Source organism: Anguilla anguilla, chromosome 19, assembly GCF_013347855.1.
Source record: "Anguilla anguilla isolate fAngAng1 chromosome 19, fAngAng1.pri, whole genome shotgun sequence".
In the NCBI taxonomy this organism is placed as follows: Eukaryota; Metazoa; Chordata; class Actinopteri; order Anguilliformes; family Anguillidae; genus Anguilla; species Anguilla anguilla.
The window spans coordinates 15,729,049-15,747,939 of NC_049219.1; the positions used below are offsets into that span (position 1 = coordinate 15,729,049).

At 50.1% G+C, this 18,891-nt stretch overlaps 2 protein-coding genes and 1 long non-coding RNA gene across 5 annotated transcripts in view; 2 read left to right on the top strand and 1 right to left on the bottom strand.

Moving 5' to 3' along the window:
- Positions 1-8,050, bottom strand: part of LOC118218728 (dedicator of cytokinesis protein 4-like) — a 129,217-nt gene extending 121,167 nt beyond the window's left edge. The window contains exon 1 of one of the 3 annotated variants that reach the window (XM_035401366.1): positions 7,900-8,049. In XM_035401366.1, the coding sequence (XP_035257257.1) occupies positions 7,900-8,011 (112 nt within the window). In that variant the 5' untranslated portion in view covers positions 8,012-8,049. Of the gene's footprint in view, positions 1-4,725; positions 4,922-7,899 lie in introns of those variants that run through there. The other 2 variants (XM_035401364.1, XM_035401365.1) reach the window with 2 other exon arrangements.
- Positions 5,050-17,866, top strand: znf277 (zinc finger protein 277). The gene is made up of 12 exons (XM_035401372.1): positions 5,050-5,119; positions 6,292-6,493; positions 7,426-7,514; positions 7,620-7,702; positions 12,546-12,637; positions 14,235-14,345; positions 15,127-15,259; positions 16,214-16,281; positions 16,377-16,473; positions 16,651-16,693; positions 16,930-17,104; positions 17,562-17,866. The coding sequence occupies exons 1-12, from the start codon at positions 5,086-5,088 to the stop codon at positions 17,746-17,748; spliced, it is 1,314 nt and encodes a 437-aa protein (XP_035257263.1). The 5' UTR covers positions 5,050-5,085; the 3' UTR covers positions 17,749-17,866.
- On the top strand, positions 12,644-13,468 carry LOC118218733. The gene is made up of 2 exons (XR_004763534.1): positions 12,644-13,253; positions 13,298-13,468. It is a non-coding gene; the product is annotated as an uncharacterized LOC118218733 (long non-coding RNA).
- Positions 17,867-18,891: the final 1,025 nt, after the last annotated feature.

Below are 18,891 nucleotides of genomic sequence, written 5' to 3' on the forward strand. Positions count from 1 at the left end.
TATATCATTTATTCGTTAATATTCTATTAAATTCTTGTAAGCTATGACTTTGACAATGCAGTGCATGTATTTGTCATGCCACTAAGGCATTTTGAATCAAATCAAATTTAATGCAGTGGAGGAGATAGAATGAGAGGGAGCAAGAGAGACTGAATTGGATGAGAGAGACAGAGACAGAGACAGAGAGAGACAGAGACAGAGACAGAGACAGAGAGAGACAGAGAGAGAGAGAGAGAGAGAGAGAGAGAGAGAGAGAGAGAGAGAGAGAGAGAGAGATGAGAGGACGTGTCTCTGTGAACATACAGCAGTCATCAGGGCTGCCAGGTGACCGGAACATGACGCTTTCTAATGCCCCGGACCGGTCCTGTTTGTGGTCCCGACCGCACAATGCCGCGTAATGCAACGTAGCGTAACGTAGCGTAGCGTACCGGACGCCTCTGCCCAGGGAAGACAGGCAGAAACGCTGTCTGCGATTACGCTTCCAGCTGTGCGTGTCCGGTTTTGGCAGATGCTGAATCTGGCAGCCCCGGTAGCCGTCCTCAGGGACACGGTCGCGCTGACGCGGGCGGCTTCTCTCTGTTCCCCCGCCTCCCGGGCACACGAGGATCGCATCTGAGCAGATCAGAGCAGCGCGGCGTTTCACATCACCTGAGGAAACGCTGCACCGGCCGACAGGCCGAGCCCCTCTCTCTCTCTCTCTCTCTCTCTCTCTCTCTCTCTCTCCAGGACGGAATGCTAATTTGTCAGCAAACGGGCTTTTCAAAGTTTACACTTTGGCAGCACGGTGTCCGAACACACCAGAGGTTTGCCGCATCGACTCAACACATCGACCACCGGCTGCGTTCAAGAAGGCCCACGCGCATCGCTGCCAATGCTGTCGCTACAACAGCCAGAATCCCCAACCCAACTATACTCTCAGTTCACCTTGGTTTGCCAAAATCAGCCTCTGCATAACCACACATCACCACATTGATTGATATCATAAATATAACAGAGCATAGTCCACTCAGGAGGAAATAAAGTTTACGCATTGATTAATCTGTGATATTAATCTCTCCTTCATTTAACTCATATTTGTATTTAAAACCTGAATCTATAGCGCCACAGTGCAGAGAATGCAATATAAACGCGCTCTCAGCCCTGCTGACTGAGGAAGCACTGCCCTCCCGCTCGGAGAAGATGGTTTTTACATCAGACTCTTCCTGCAGAAATGAAAGCAGAATCCTTTCCCAGATTTGTGCTGTTTGAGCCTTTGCTTTTTTTCCCCTCCTTCATGCAGTAAAAACGCAGCGTGGTCAGGGCTACACCTCTAAATATAGGCCTGCGTGACGAGCGCCGAACACAAGGCACAGATCCGCCGCCAGGCCTGAGTAGACGCTCCGCTTCCTGTGGCTCGCTCGCACTGGGGGTGGACCGCAGGGTTCTGAGAACGTGGGGGTCAGTTTGGTTTAAAAAAAAATAAATAAAGAAAAAGAAAAAGAAAAGGTCGTGGTGAGTGTTTACACTCAAAAGGACTTCCGCGGAATGACCAGGCACCGTTGGGAAGACTGGAGGAATGCTGCACTGGTAGCGCTGCCACAGGCCACGAGCACAACTACCCACAATTCCCTGGTGCTTCCCCTTTCGTCCAACCTGGAAGCAGACTGGCCGCTGAGAGCCAGAGCAGCCCAAGCGAGGGGCCAGCCGGTCCCCTGGAGGCCCGAAATACTGCCTGTGCAATCCACCCTGCCGTCCGGCCACAGACAGACAGCAAAACGCATTAAAAAAAGAGGAAATCATTACCTGCAGAGGACCTCAAAAAGACAAGTGATAAAACAGAGATACCCAACAGGAAATGTAGCCCCAGTGTGGGATAAACAACACCGGCACTCAGGCACAGTATGAAAGCATGCAGCCGGCTCACAGTCAGTCTCAGAATAAGATTCGCTTCAGCGAATAAAAGTGGGCACACAGCTTAACTGAAAAAAACTTCATTTTAATTTAGCCTATATGTTTATATATATATGTTGCTGCTACATACACCTTCATAACGCAAACTTTGGAAAAAAAATACTTGTGCATTTTTCAGACATTTCCTGATGCCTGTACGTACGCTGCACATTCAAAAACATCATTAGAAAGCATCGCAGAGCCGGGACAATAAACTACGATACGAGCAGACAGAGGAATATGAAACCCCGCACAAGATAAGAGAAACAAAGACGGCAGCTCCGTCTCTCTCTTCCTTCTTCTCACTGCTCCTCCCTCTCAGCTCTCACGGGAGCTCTCACTGGCTCCCAGAACTCCTTCCTCTCTGTAGAACACTCATCTAAAAAAAAAATGGTTCAGAAAGGGTTCTTTGGCTTGTCTTCATAGCGGAACCCTTCCTAGTTCTTTATGGACCCCTCTATGGTAGGTGTGAAACGTGCGAAAGCTCACAGATTTAACCAGTTTGCCCAACAAAGAACCCTTGAGCTAGACAGAGGACACAGAGGAGCCCTTTGGAACCTGAGAGTGGACAGCACACTGACTGCAGCAGGGCGGTTTGGTGGGCGAGGAAGTCCTCACCAGCCCAGGCTGTGTTAGCTAAATGCCCCCCCACCCCCCACCCCCTACACACACCCCGGGGCTGAGGCATGGTGAAGGAATGGCCTGGGGTGGGCAGCCTTGCCAAACCATCTGCAGGGGCCCCCGGGGTCTGGAGCAGAACGCTGACATCAACCATCACCCCCATACATGCCCCCCCACCCCACCCCATGCTTCTCACACTCCTCCTGGGGGGAGCCGAAAGCAGGCAGGGGGGCAGTCAGAGGACACCGCAGAGCACCGGCTAGGATACAGAGAGCTCTGAGTCTGGACCCATCGCCCCTCTGCCACACCGTCTCGAGACCCAACACCCTTCTGCTGCTCCCTGCAGAACCCTCTCCTCCTCTCAGTCTCAATCCTTCACTAACACACAGAATCAAACGAAAGCAACTCTGAGCCCCAACCTGCTGCTTTAAAATTTTGAATTTGAAAACATGATTTAGACAGGTGCCTTGCACCCGTGTGTTAACCTACTGCTGTCCTGCAGCCTGTGTGAGGTGCTGGTAGGCTACAGGTTTCCACAGTCACTGAGATGGGGGTTCAGCCACAGGCTGGTCGTTTCAGGGGCCACAGAGAGGAAAAAGACAGTCATTTCATTCATAAACAAATCAAATACGCTCGCCGTGTTTAACGGCAAACCTGCGCGCGCAGGTCCGTAATAACACAGAATAACAACAACAGACCGTTCAGCCCCGTGGACCTGCTATCATAACACCCATAATCTGCATTGCAAATCCCCGTCAGTATTTACAGAAAGTGGCCCACAGAAGGGCCACTTAAGGGAGGACAGCTGGGCTCCTGTTAGCTGGCTGATCCATGACAAAATAATATACCGGTGCTTATGCCACCTGACGTTATGCAATCAACAAGTCCGGTGTCTTTTATTTTGTTAGACATGAAATGCCAATAGTCAGATCCTGTTTCTGGTTAAGGCAGGTAATGACTCATAACTGCGATGTAATAACAACCAAATTGCATTATTAGCCTTGTTGTTGTATGTTCGAATCATTGTCACAGGAAATCTGGTATCTCACAACAGACGCAGGTGCAACGACAAATTCATCCTCAAATAAAATAAATAGAAATAGCTATAGTCCTTACAGAAAACACCGATAAAGCAATCAGACAAGTTCTCGGCGTTCGCAGAGACTGCGGTTGAAGAGTTTATACCTCACGACTAGGATGGATAAACCAAGCTAAGCAAGAACAACCCAACGTAGAGTATTTACCGTCTCGACTGTGACTGTAGGTGACAGTGGGACTGAAAACTTAAGGAAAGTGACATAGTCTGAATGCATACGAATGGAGAGACGATAAAGGCACGACAGAATACCATCTTCTGCGGCGAGTCATTTACAAAAAGTACAGCATTGAAAATGCTGAAAAACATGCAGTGATTCGCGTATGTTATACTGTAAAATCAAACCCTTCTCAAGGACCGTTTGCCTTTAGACTATAATGAATTTCCGAATTTACGTTTCCCTGTTTCAAAATACACGCTGATACAAATAACATATTGTTTAAACACCTGCCGCGTACAGATTAATTTGTGCTTTGCTTATTTAGCGTCTCACCATATAAACACGATTGGAAACAAATAATGTTGATGAGTGGGCTACCAACAATATTTTATTAGATTAAAATAACATAGATGCTCTTACGAGAGCGACTTGCAGAAGTGGTAGCCCACGGGGTGTGTGTATCCACTAACTGGCAGTCACCGAAGAAAACATTTTGGTACATTCAACGGATACTTTAGTATTAACGTAAATACTATTTATCATAAAGAGAATTAACTTAAGTAGCTAAAACCACAATTTATACTTGGTTTTCATTTATCGAGTTTCTTTAGCGTGGACAAGTGCATGTTCATTAAGAATGCATACAGAATTCAATCATATCTACTTTCAAATAATACAACAGTAAAAAGGTATAATGAGACGCAAACAAATAATGTGACAGTTATCAGTTGTCAATGGTCGCTATGTCGTCTTATAACATAGTATTATAATGAGCACTTCAGCACTTAGTGTTATTTTGTTGCAATGTAGCCATCAAGCTCGGATAGTTCTACGCGTAGTGATAGCTGTTATTTCAGGTGCTCCGGTTTTTTTTATTCGTACTAGTAGTTCACGTGAAATATGCAACAAATTAACTTACCGACGCCGTATTTTTCGTGTTCTGTCGGTATCCACATATTTACTGTTTGTGCATTGAAAAGTATTTTAAAACCGGCTCCACGGCGTAAAAAACTGCCTGTGATGTGCAGTGCATTCTAAACCCCACACTGCCTCCAGTCTGCAGTCATTGTTCTGATTGCAGGAGCTCAAGCGAAGTAGACTGAATTATCAAACACACCGAAAACGCATTGCATTCTGGGAAAAGAAGTTAAATTTCATGACGTAAATAATACCGAAGAACTTCGTCTCCCATCAGCACGTAGGAGCAAGAAAGAATGTGCGGTATCCTGATTGGATGATTTCTACATTTTAATACGTCATGTGACAGGCATCGAAAAGCATGGCCGGCAATGTAGAAGGACGCAACTTGTCAGGTATGGGAATTTTCTAGTGACTTTGTTGGATCTAATGTTTTGTTCCAGTTGTTTTCAATTTCTTTCATGCAAGGGCATATATTTGCATTGTTGCAAGGGTTTAAACGTTGGCTATATGACGAAATAAAGTTAAACGTTAGATAACCTGACATTGAAAGAGCTCATATGCTGTATGCACGAACTTAGATTAATGGCATTAATGTTTCCTATTGCGATCAGACATTACTAGCCAGGTTAAATGTGTTTAATACCCCAGTTAGTGCAGCTATTTCACGCGTTTCATTTAGGGAGATAGCTTACGCCGTTTATGTTGTCAGCCAGGGTAGGAGTCTAAAATCTGATGTCTGCTAGCTGCTGTACGTATTGCCGAACATTGACCGTTCATTATGCATTGACTCTAGCGCAGTCACTTGCAGGTCACGAGTATTAAGGATCACGATAAAATTTGTTATTAATTATTATCATTTGATGGAGTGGGGAACTCATTCCAAATTAAATAGTGGACTGCAGGCAGTAGCCACTGTGTGGATTTCATTTGTGTTTATTATGGCTCTGTCAGCGCCAGTCCTCACTAATCAACCTTTCCTACAAAATACTTCCGGTGCAGTTGTTCTGCTGTTAGATGAACGTGCTGCATTGTGTATGTGGAAGGGTAGTGGCAAGTGTAGCTCATTGCATGGATGTGGACAGGTTATGATGTAAGACAGGCTAGTGCTGTGTAAATATGGGGCTCCCTATCCAGTGTGCATGTGTCTGGCAAGGAGGTTTCTTGTCCTCCTCGGTTCAGCAGTTAGAAATTGTACTCATCAGGACAGTATGATGCAAATCAGTATATGAACTGGAAGCAGTTGTGTGTGTGTGATATGGGTGTCCCTTATTTGCGTTTGACCAATGGCACATTGCAAAAAATGTTGCCGTTCCCAGAATAAGTCCAGAATGGCAGAGAGACGCACTGCAGCAGACCAGTCTTGAGTTTAAGCAGCTGTTGCTAATGATGTATTTCTGCCCGTTTAGCGCGTTTAACCTGCACATTTCCCATCATGCCTAGCGCCTGGTGTCTTAACAACAGACTAGGCCAACAGTGCTCTTGGTCCCGCGAGTGCACGTTTCGTTCAGCACGGCGTTAAGCTGAAACACACTGCGCTAAGCTGAACACAGTGTGTTATCCTCAGGGCCACAGGACTCCATCTTGGAGCCGCTGTCGTTCCCGGAAAGGCCGTGTCGCGGGACGTCCCCAGAGCAGGGCGAGGCCGTGCCCTGTGTCCTGTGCTCGGAGTCCTCCCCCCTGTCCGAAAAGGAGTCCTTTCTCCGCCACCTGGTCCAGCAGCACAAACTGGTCATCGCTGACGTCAAACTCATCGCAGATTTCACAAGGTACCGTTTTCTGCAATTAAGCATTTAATGTCAGCTTGGAGATGTTTATGCCTGCAGAAGGGGTCTGTAAACATTTGGGGATGTGTCATTTCCTTCAGAGTCGAGTTGAGGTTTTCAGTTTTTTTATTTCTTTGCTTTTCCTTGGTGTTACTGGACTCACTCTTTCTGTCCTCTTTTCACTCTGCCGATCAGTCCTGCTTTCGTGTGGCACACTGCCAGCTGTCTAAACAGATATGCTAAAGCGGCTAACTCTGGGATTCGGTCAAAGCTGTCCCCAGTCCTGTTTGGGAAGGTGCACAGCCGTCCATGTTAAGCATCGCTGCGTGTCAGTGAGTAGGTGTCCATCGCTGGCTGGATAAGCAGAACAGACCTCCTGAGGTAGCCGCCTTGCTTGGCTGCGGTCGCTCAGCGGTCCAACGAGGTGGGCGGCTGAGTTTGGCTCTGAGGCGGAGGAAGACGATTTTGGGCACGGACGCGGCGTGTGCCGGGAACATGAGGAGGCGTCTGGGCGCTCACCCTGTCCTTATAAAAACACTCAGTGCTCAGTGCGGGGGGGGGGGGAGGGAGGGGGAGAGCAGCTCTTCTCTCCCAGATATGTCAGTGGGTACTGTTATAAACCCCCTGTGCAGGCACAACTACCCCGGTGCTGAGGGGGAACTCAGCCTCTCCTCTAAAACATTACTACTGAGCTGTTCTGAAAAGTGGAGTAAATGACTGACTCTTGAGCTCCCATCCACACAATGAAACAGCGCCTTAATAGGATGCACCATCGAGCAGCACCCTATACATTATTATTACTATTATTTCCCATAGCAAACAAACAACTGGCCCTCATACAATAGCTACCAGCACAAATCCTTCCCTGCTGCTCTTTTTGGAGCTCAAGAAGGACGCAAAGTGAATTAATGCCCCCATAACTGTTTTCGTTGCAGATACGTCTTGTACTGGAGAAAAAGATTTACGGAGCAGCCCATCACAGATTTCTGCAGCGTGATCAAGACCAATTCAGAGGGCCCCGTCGGTAAGCCTGAGTCACTGTTATTCTATTATTATTATTATTATTATTATTATTATTATTATCAGTATTATTAAAGCCGCATAAATCCCTGGTGCGCTGTGTTCTCAGAGAAACAGGAGCACTACTTCCTCCTGTGTGACGCTCTTCCAGAGGACAGAATTCTGAGGGAGCAGCTGCAGCAGAAACGGCTGGTGAGTGCAGACGGGGGACTGGGACGAGCTCGGCTGCGCAGCCGTAGCAGACAGGGGGACTGGGACGAGCTTGGCTGCTCAGCCGTAGCAGAGGTGGCTGGCTGTTGGCTGCAGACGGGACAGCAGCCGGCTGGACTCTAAAGCGCGTATGGAGTCTCCACAGAGAGACTGATGGCACACAGGCCCCTGTAGCTCACCTGTAGCTGTGCGTGTGCCTCGGGTCCAGCCACATGGAGGTATGGAGAGACGCTGCTCGCCTCGCTCGCCCACTGCAGCAGGGTTTCTGGTGCGGTGTTCACAGGCGCCCATCACAATGCCCTCCCTCTCACAGGAGGGGGGGGGGCTTTACAGGAACACAGCTCTATCTGCTCCCCGGCTGCAGTCAAACAGAGACAGCGCCGGGTTAGCACAAACAGCGCTGACAGATGCTTTCACACACACAGTGTTCCTGCAGGGCACGTCTGCCCACCTGTAGAGACCAGTCTTAAGATCTACTGTAGGTGTTCTGGATCCACCTGTACAGAAGGGATTATACTCACCCCTTTGAAGGGTAGGTTTTTTTTGTCAGTGTTCTAGAACTGCTTTCAGTTACGAGCGCTGACTGTGACATCAGCATTAGAACGTCCAGTTAACATTCTAATCATATATTTCTGATCTTACACATTAAAGGGTTGAAGACATGAACTACAGCAAACGCTCAGGGGAACTGCTGACCGTAGGAAGGAAACCCCCTTCTTTACGGGTGTCTGTCCTGTGTTCAGCGTGCTGGGTAACGCAGGTGGTCCTAAGTTCAGGAATTTGGTGCATTTGTGTGTCGGCAGTGTGTTGCATGTCACGTGTTGAGGTATCGCGTTGCACTGCTTGTCTGGTCCCGCATCTTGTTGTGTTTCGGATGTAATGGTGCCATTCTTTGCGTGCACTGGTCCTGCCACTTTGGACGTGCACAAGCCCTCCAGGCTGATGTAAGGTCAGATTCTCTCAAAACCACAGTGTGAAAACTGTTACCCAATAAAAAGAAAGCCAATAGCAGACCCAACAGCTAACCCCATGGGAGACTAGAAACAGTGTGGAGATAAAAAGGAAAGGGCTTTTAAAAAGGGAAAGATCCTGTTTTAGCTTTAACAGTGTACACACTTGCGGTCTAATCAGCCGATGGGATGATGAGGTGAACAGTGTGTTGGGTGTGCTTGTAATTCCCTGGTCCCATCAGCTTAGCAGAGAGCCTAATTAAGCCTCAGCATTGAGCGCTGGGGCTGTGGGTCACTGAGGCCTGTTAATGTGGGAGAAGGGAAGGCAGGTCGGTGGGGACTCCCTTACCACGGCACGCTCTTACTGCTGGGCATCGATTGAGCATGTTAAGTGCTCGCAGTGCATTCTGGGAAGGTAGGAGAGGAGAGACTGAGGCTCGTTGTTTGCAGAGCGCAGGTCAGCAAGCAGACGCACGTTGCTGAGAGCTGGTAGAGGCCGATTGAGGTCGGTCGGTCGGTCAGAGAACTCGCGTGCGGTTACAGACGCGACCGTGACCGTGCCCGTGACCGTGCCGACCGCTGGCAGCCCGGCTGACGGGCGATGGCGGCTGCGCGGCGGAGTCAGGCGGAGGCCGAGACTCGGCGCACCTGAGCTCCAGCGCGGCGGGGGCCACCGAAAGGACATCGTCCACTGCGGCGGGACAGGAAGTCCGACGCTGTTGCTCGCGGCAGAAAAGGGGCTATTGTTGTCCCACAGACGGCCCTGTTGACACTGTGCTTGTCTCATATATTTATTTCCTCCAAGCCATTCAGCCAGCTCACCTGTGCCTATGTGAGCGCAACAATGCTGAACAAATATGAAGCAGGTGTCGGGTTCGAAAACAGAACCATCTTTTTTTCCAGAATATTATGCCATGACTTCCTGTTTTTACTGCAGAGTCCGGGGGGGAAGGGGGGGGGGGTTTCATATGAAACTTACAGTCAGGTTATTCTTATGAATCACAGGAAGGGGAACGTCTAATGAGGAGAACAATTGGAGTGCAATTTTTTTTTTTTTTTTTTTAATGGTCTGTGTTTCCACTAACATAAAAGTTAGACGGAGAGGCAGGCCATGTGCGTAAATGCACTGGGAATCAGGAGCCAGACAGCGTGTGTGTGAGCAGTGTGAGCTCACCGTCAGAACCAGACCCAGTGGGCCTCTGAGGTGCTGATAGTTCTGTCCGCTCCTCAGTCACAGCCAGGTGTGCTCTGTCTGAGAGGAAATGACCCAGAAGGTGTGTGGGGAGGTTGGGTGGGGGGGACGGGGGGGTTTGTCCTGTCTGCCAGCTGCTGTACTGATTAGCACTGAGACTGAGGGGGCTGCTGGTCCAGCTTCACAATGCCACTGTACCTCACACACACACACGCACACACACACAGACACAGACGCGCACGCACGCACGCACGCACGCACACACACCAATCCAGGAAGCCAGGCAGACAGAAGGAGGGAGGCTTTTTCTGTTTTTCCTCTTTATTTCTTTCTATATTGCGCACAGCTCCAGCACAGCTCCAGCACAGGTCCAGCACTGCTTCAGCACAGCCTCAACACAGCCTCATTTAACAAGTCAGAGCTCAGTACTCAGTCTCTCATCAACACTACACCGATCAACAGCAACACTACACTGACAGTGCTGTCTTACAACAGTCTTGCTAATACATATGGATGCTGAGGTGTACTGTACGTGCCACAAACTGAAATAATGTTTACTGAAATAATGCTTGGTATGAGACTGTTTAGTGTTTAGAGCTGTGCTTTAAGGCCAGCGATGTTGCTAGGCGACCCGCAGAGGCAACCTACATTCCTGGGTGGCTGTGTGTGCGCTGATGATGTTACGCAACGCCGGGCTCCTTAAATGGCCCAAATGAAGCCACCTACTGCTTTATTTCCGTCTCCTCGCCGCGCCGCAGTCTGTCTCTCTCTCTCTCTCTCTCTCGGTCTGTAAGGCGCACTTCCCAAATCCGCCCCACAGCCGTGTGCCGTTACGCAACGCGGGCGGGAGATGGCGCGCGAGGACGCGGGATGGCGGGATGGCGGTATAACCCTCCTCGAGTCGGAGCGGTGCGTTTTTGGGGCTCTTTCTCCAGACAGGAAGTTGGAAGTTAAACGGTACTCTGGAGAACGCAGATTGAGCTGCCTCGCTGCCTCTCTCTCTATCTCTCCCTCCCTCTGTCACACTGACCCAGAGCAGCAGTTAGCTGCAGAACTGAGCTGCTGCTGCTCCTGCAGGGAGGAGGGCCTCAGCCTCCAGCGCTGCCTCTTACAGACACCAGCAGAGAGAAGCAGCCCTGCACCCCCTATCAAATTTAACTCCGCATCATTGGTAGTGACAACAGCCTCAGGAAGAGGGGGAAAGAAATACCATGCCTTATGACACCGGCAGTGAGCTCCTGTCGGGGTCAAGTCTTATTTCAGAGAAGTGTTCATACGCCTGGAGCTCTGCTAAATTAACTGCTCGGCTGATCTGAGTATTCAGGATGGCTCGCGTGGGTCACGTGCATCCCTGCAGAAATGCGTATATAAGCGTCTAAAGAACTCTGTGTCCTGCTTCAAACGGTCCACGATTTACTGGAAGCAGAGGGGAGAGGGAGATAGGAGAGGGAAAGAGAGGGAAAGGGAGAGAGGAGGACATGACTATGGGCCCTGGTTGGCTTTCTGTGTCAGTGGCCTGGAGCTCCAGTCATGTAGTGTTTGACCAACCCCCCCCCCCCACTAAAACCCACAGAGGGCATCGCATGGTACAGCATCATCCTCCATCGCTGTCGCTATGGTTACCGCATCACAATTTTCCGTTACCACCAAGCAGCATTAAGAACTACTTCCAGGAGTCCACCGCTCTGGTGTTCACTGAACATCAACCCAGCATGGATGACTGCGTACGCCGTGCTCAAACAAGATAAGATGTTACCGATCTCAGCGTCTGCAGTTTTAATTGTGTCCTCAGGGTGAAGTTGGCAGAGCTGGGTCGCTGCTCTGAGATGAGATCAGCGTGTTTCCGGCATAGCTGAGACCGCATGTACAGAGTGTTGTGGGCCTGCCTGTGTTGTGGACAGGAGTAAGTGGACGCTGAGCGTGTTTACAGGTGGAGCGATGAGCGCTAGCGTGTAGCTGGGGGCAGGCTGATGAGCGCTAGCGTGTAGCTGGGGGCAGGCTGATGAGCGCTAGCGTGTAGCTGGGGGCAGGCTGATGAGCGCTAGCGTGTGGCTGGGGGCAGGCTGATGAGCGCTAGCGTGTAGCTGGGGGCAGGCTGATGAGCGCTAGCGTGTAGCTGGGGGCAGGCTGGTGAGCGCTAGCGTGTAGCTGGGGGCAGGCTGATGAGCGCTAGCGTGTGGCTGGGGGCAGGCTGATGAGCGCTAGCGTGTAGCTGGGGGCAGGCTGATGAGCGCTAGCGTGTGGCTGGGGGCAGGCTGATGAGCGCTAGCGTGTAGCTGGGGGCAGGCTGGCGCTACTTGTTTGCGTATCAGGGCTCCGTTCACACAGGCAGGGATGGACCTTAAAGGCCCAAGTGTGGCTCCTGTGTGCTGAAGTGCAGCCGGTAGCACAGGACCGCCTGGCTGTGGTTACACTGCCCCCCCCCCCGCCTTTCGGAGCTGCAATCTGAGGGGGGGGGAGGGATGCTGACATCACTGACTCTTACCTGAACACTAAAACCCCCAGGAATGAAGTCATCTGCGTAATTAGGACGGTGGGCATGTGTAGCACAGCCAGGACCTGCCCCAGTGAGCGTGCCTGTGTGTGTGTGTGTGTGTGTGTGTGTGTGTGTGTGTTTATCATGTTTAACATGGCAGTCACTCTGAGTGCTCTTATTTAAGGGCTCTACCTGCTGTGTGTGCAGGAGGAGGTCCTGGAGCAGCAGCAGCAGGAGCGGGACGACCAGAGCTTCCAGAGAATGTGCCTCTTCTGCAACGACGAGTTCACAGGAAACAGGTACCTGCGCACGCTCGCTGCCACCAGGAGTTCACAGGAAACAGGTACCTGCACACGCTCGCTGCCACCAGGAGTTCACAGGAAACAGGTACCTGCACACGCTCGCTGCCACCAGGAGTTCACAGGAAACAGGTACCTGCACGCGCTCGCTGCCACCAGGAGTTCACAGGAAACAGGTACCTGTGCACGCTCGCTGCTCCCAGGAGTTCACAGGAAACAGGTACCTGTGCACGCTCGCTGCCACCAGGAGTTCACAGGAAACAGGTACCTGCACACGCTCGCTGCCACCAGGAGTTCACAGGAAACAGGTACCTGCACACGCTCGCTGCCACCAGGAGTTCACAGGAAACAGGTACCTGTGCACGCTCGCTGCTCCCAGGAGTTCACAGGAAACAGGTACCTGTGCACGCTCGCTGCCACCAGGAGTTCACAGGAAACAGATACCTGCACACGCTCGCTGCCACCAGGAGTTCACAGGAAACAGGTACCTGTGCACGCTCGCTGCCACCAGGAGTTCACAGGAAACAGGTACCTGCACACGCTCGCTGCTCCCAGGAGTTCACAGGAAACAGGTACCTGCACACGCTCGCTGCCACCAGGAGTTCACAGGAAACAGGTACCTGCACACGCTCGCTGCCACCAGGAGTTCACAGGAAACAGGTACCTGTGCACGCTCGCTGTAATGAGGAGGACCCACAGATATGATCAGATATCCTACATTTGGATACGAAGACAATAAACTGAACATTCTAATGCTGATATAGCGATCACTAATGGTTACTGAAAGCAATGTTCTAGAACCCCGACTTAGAATTTTGAAAAAAAAAAAAATAATTTCCAAAAAGCTTACTCATCAGAGGGTTAAAGCACGTCGCTGCTGTGCGGACAGCCCCACAGTTGGAGACGCGGGGTCCAGACAGAGGGCTGTTCTGAGTCAGGAGTGTGCATCAGCACCAGCGTATCGTTAGATTTATTTAATATTGCCAGGATCCCCGCCCCACCGGTTTTTGAAGGTCATGGGGGTGGAGGCAGAGATAGGCAGAGATGAAAAGGAAGAGCAGGGTTGAGCACAGAGACTTTTGATCAGTTAACCCCCCCAGTTAGGGGCTCCCTGTGGGGACGGATGTGACAGAGCGGGCTGCAGCGTCTGAGCGGGCGTCTGCTTTAAAGTGCTCCGCGGCGGTGATTAAAGACGCAGGCGGACTCCCAGCCCGGGCCGCAGTACCCGCCATCGGGAGGGCTCACAGTCCCACGGCCTCTAAACCAACCAGCCCCTAAACCAGCATCACCTCTCAGGCACTCTAGTGCCAGACCCCGCCCGCCTCTACAGCGCGCCCAGGTACCATGCGGGCTGCTCAGGTGGCAGTGTGAGCGTACAGGTTAGGGAGCTGGGCTCGTCACTCACATTTTTTACGGGTTCAATTTCCAGTTGGGACTGAACCTGAATTGTTGCAGAGAAACGTAAAAGCTGAACACATGGACTGCATGTATAAATGTGGTCTGTGTAAGACTGTGTTAAACGCCTGTGTGTGCTGTAATGTAATGTAATGCAGGTAAAGTCCTGCTTGGTGAAGCCTGCTCTTCCTGCACTCTGCAGGTCTTTGCTCCTGAATCACATGGCCAAAGAGCACTCCTTCAACGTGGGTCTGCCCGACAACATCGTGTACTGCTGCGAGTTCCTCAGCGCCCTGCAGTCGAAGCTGGACAGGTAGGCGAGCCCGTCTCAGGTGGCAGGAGAGATCGTGTGTGTGTGTGTGAGCTGCCCCAAGCTCACAGAGAATTCCCTACTGCTGCCCGCTGTAGACTTTACAGCTTTCTCCAATGGGGGAAAACGGAAGTTAACAGATATTTAAGCAGCAACGATCTCAAGATTTTACATTTTGCAATGGCAGATAAAAGGAACTAGCGTACACTGTGCTGGAGGCAAACGGTAAATCCAAAAAGAAAGACAACCGCATGTTTTCTCCGTTGCAGATTTCACAAACATTTGTTTAGGAGCTGAGCTTTTGGTCAAAACTCTGACTAAGGCCTTGGACCGAAAGCTCAGCTCCTTAATAAATGTTTGTGAAATTTGCAGGAGAGAAAATGTGCAGCGGAAAGATGTCCTTCTTTTTGGGTTTATCCTTTTTAACTCTTAGGATTGCGGAACGCCTTGGTGCCCTTGGTAAACTTGTTTGCCTCTGTTAGTCATTTTTGAGTGAACTCTCATGAATGTGTCTGAGTCTGAGTGTTTCCCTCAGTCAAAGTCTTTCTTTTCCTTTTGTTTTTGAGTCGAGCACAGAAAGCAGTCAGGCATAATAGGCTGTCTCAGTCAGTAAATAATGTATCAATGCCATCAGTTGCTCTGAATATCAATGTTCACTTTGTCTGTTTTGTTGTCTGTTTGTTTTAAGAAAGGGCTCCCCTTTGTGGCCAGACGTGTAACTGTCGGGTCCTGCGGTTGTTTGTTTTTTTGGGGGGGGGGGGGGGGGGGGGGGGGGCTGTTTCAGTTTGCAGTGTCTGTACTGCGAGAGGACCTTCAGAGACAAGACCACACTGAAGGATCACATGAGGAAGAAGCAGCATCGCCGGATAAACTCCAAGAACCACGAGTACGACAGATTCTACGTCATCAATTACTTGGTATGACACGTGTTCCAGCGCACGCACATTCCACATTATGTACTTCTCAAAGACCCAGTGCAATCAGTCATTCATTATTTCAGCATCACATAATATGCAAACACTATGATATTAAACCCACTTTATTCAGCTTATTAAATGAGGCTTTTTTTAACTCCTAAACTCCTAAAAAAGGTTTTACACTGCTCACTGTGCATTTTGAGACCATTTTTATTGCATGATTAAAATGGCATTTACACCTATTATACATCTAAATCTTTTAATTTTGAGGATGGTGTTTTTCATGAATCCACCAATCATAAACATGCCATTCCAATTAAGGTGCTTCGCGTTAATAGCTGGTTGGGGTTTCGAGGGAACGCGCGCAGGTGACACACGAGCCGGTCTCACCAGGGCGGAAGTGTGTGAAGTCCCTTAATAACGACACCTTTCATGGCTGGAGGTCTCGCCTATTTAAGAGCCGCTGGTGTTCAGACAGGTTTATGAACGTCTCGTTATTCCCTGCACACACACACACACACACACACACGCTCGCTCTCTCTTTCGCTCCATTTTCCACACCGCTGCTCTCCAGGGGAACGGGTTTTGATGAAGTCATTTCCAAAAGGCAGGATCTGTCTGCTGTTGAGAGTGGTGGTGCTGCGTCCCACAGGTACAGGGCTGTTAGCTTCCGTCTGATTGGTAATCGGATACGAAGCCTTCTCCCCCCGCTGGTCACACGTAGGCCCCTCGGTCACTGTGTGCACTTCCTTAATGGAGACTCACTGGCACGCTGGCATCCACAGCCTGTTCACAACTCTGATACATTGATTTCTATGGATTTCATTAGTTATATATTGTTTTGTGTGTACCTATTTTAATTTTGAGACCAGATTTAAAGTAGGTTTTTAACGGTTTAAACTGCCATTTTTTCTGAATCTGTTTTTTTTTTCCTGTTTTTTCCATGTAAATTAGGAACTGGGGAAGACCTGGGAGGAGGTGCAGTCGGAGGACGACCGTGAGATGGAGGATGACCAGGATGAGTAAGGACCTGACGTTGCTATTTTACCCTCAGGCACAGGAAGTAGTGGAGTAGTGGAATGACATCACGTATCCGTGTGCTCTGGTCTCTCCTCAGCGATTGGTCAGACTGGCAGGCCCACCCCATGCGTGCAGTCTGCCTCTTCTGCGAGTGCCAATCAGAGACCATGGACAAGGTTTACACACACATGCAGGTACGGCCAATGGGGGTTAAGGTTTATGCACAAACACAGGCATGGCCAATCACAGGGGAGTGACAAACGGAAAGAGAGATGTGGAACTGAGTACCACAAACTTTGGGTCACATGGGACACATTTACTGCGAGTACTGGCTCATCACTGATAGTGGAATGCCTTGTTTCTCCTTACAGGAAAGCCACAAGTTTGACCTTCAGAAGTTAAAGGCCGATCTCGGTGAGTAGGGCTTATGCACATACGTAAGGGTAAGGGTGCACTACACGCACACTATGATGAACTCTTACTCAGCATCCTTTGCATCTTTGCTTGAGTCTCTTTTCAAAAGATGTACAGGGGGAAAATAAAGATGTATAGGTGAAAATAGTTTCCCGGTTGTGTGTATTACTGTGTGCATTACATAACTGCAGGCCTGGGAGTAATGACTGCTTGTGGCTTGGTGTGTCCCGCCCCAGATCTCAGGTTTTACCAGCAGGTGAAACTGGTGAACTACATTCGGCGGGAGATCCACCAGTGCCGTTGCTACGGTTGCCAGGAGAAGTTTGGCTCCAGGGCCGAGGTGGTCGGGCACCTGGCGGAGGCGTCGCACGCGATGAGCGTGCCCGAGAGGAGCCGCTGGGATCAGCCTCAGTGCGTGTCCTTCAGCCGCCGAGCACAGCTGAGGCTGAGGCCTGCTTTACACGCTCTATTAACACAGCAGAGACATCCGCCATTTTAATACAGCAGAGACATCCGCCACTTTAACACAGCAGAGACATCCGCCATTTTAACACAGCAGAGACATCCGCCATTTTAAGAAATCATCCGGAGTCCATGAGAATCATCACTGAAGCACGTTTACTAACCAAAACATGCACAGTCATTTTTAAAAAAGAGTTCTGTTTTTGTGGTGAAAATAGTGTTAGTTTATTTACAGATAGCTTTTTCTGAGGTTTGATGGGTTCAAATATTTTAACAGTCATCACTCAATATCACATTAGTAAAGCCAGTAGAATCATACAGTGGTGATCAGAGTTAATTCTCCTTCTGTTAATGCTTGTTAATGACTGTGGAAATGCTCAGCTGATTGCTCTCTCTCTCCTGTTAGGTACTACTTCCCCACCTATGAAAACGACGCCCTTCTCTGCGGCCTGTCGGACAGCGAGAGCGACTCCGAGCCCGGGGGGCGGGGCAGAGGCCTCCCGGTTATCGCCGAGGACGATTCGGACCTGCGGGTCCTGAGGGAGACCAGCGTTCTGAACCGGCTGCTGAGGGACGGGCGCGGCTCCACGTAGGCGTGGCTCCACACGCTGCACAACCAGCCTTCATATTCCATCTCGGTCAACTAACGTACCAGTAAACGGACGCTGCATCGCAAGGGAACACACTTAAATAAATTAAATTCAAAGACAATGACGCTGCGCTACTTTCTTATGCTTTTTAAAAAATGGTTCCCCTCCTTTTCTCTGAGTAGTGGAGTGGCCCGGTCGTATCCACCCGCCATGCTTGTTGCTGTAATGCACACTGTCAGGTTAGCGGGTGGCCCAAGCGAGCACTCGCTCTCACTCTCCTCTGAAGGGTGTGATGTCCAGCGGCTGCTTGTTTACATGTCGCAGTCCTCGGTCTGGTTCAGAGGACTGTGGAACTTCAGCAAGCAGACTGGGCTCCCCTCTCTGGGCTTGTTCATCATTAACTTTGCGTCCAAATGCCAAACAGAAACACTTCTGCTGGAGAATGTAAAACTATTAGATTCCGTGCTCTAGGTAGGACTGTTGCAATTACTTCCTTCCTTTCATTGATTGTACACCCTCTCTACACCAAAGCTGGTGTTATGTGAGTTTCAGTGTGTGAAGAAATGGCGCCCTCTGCTGGTGATGCTGCATATGGATGTTAGCCATTTTCTGTGGTTTAGTGACGGTGCTGGAGATGAGGATGCAGCAGCCAGCAGGACGGGGGGGGGAGTGGGATCCCCCAGGAGGGGAGGGGAGGGGAGGGGAGGGGGGGGGGTAGAAAAGGGGGTGCTGGCCCCACAAAGGACAGAGGGAGGAGCAGTGGGGGTGTTTAAGAGAAAGGTGTCATATCAGGGTGTGTGTGAAGGGCTTCAGAAATTCACTAAACACTGCTGTCGACCATCACCCAAGAGCAGGATGTGGTCAGAGGTACGAGTCACACCACACATTCACAAACCACTCCCCCATGAGCGGCAGTGCGCCAGGCCAAAACAAAGCTTCCTGTGCTGCTTTAATCAGACCACTTAGCGCCTTTTAAATCCCAGAGACAGCGCAGGAACAGAAATCCACACCCACACCAAATGTGCAGTGTCCCACAGAGATTATTATTCACTCTTTACAAGTTTGGTTGAGTCTGTCTTACCGGCCCCCTTTCGAATGGCAGAAGCACAAAGACACAAACGTCCCTCGTACCCGAGCAGTGTGCCA

Bases quoted from the DNA above. Each gene is read 5' to 3' on its own strand.
- znf277 (XM_035401372.1), top strand. From the start codon at position 5,086: ATGGCCGGCAATGTAGAAGGACGCAACTTGTCAG. The intron at 6,494-7,425 runs GTACCGTTTTCT...TTTTCGTTGCAG, and splicing joins CTCATCGCAGATTTCACAAG to ATACGTCTTGTACTGGAGAA. The intron at 14,346-15,126 runs GTAGGCGAGCCC...GGGCTGTTTCAG, and splicing joins CTGCAGTCGAAGCTGGACAG to TTTGCAGTGTCTGTACTGCG.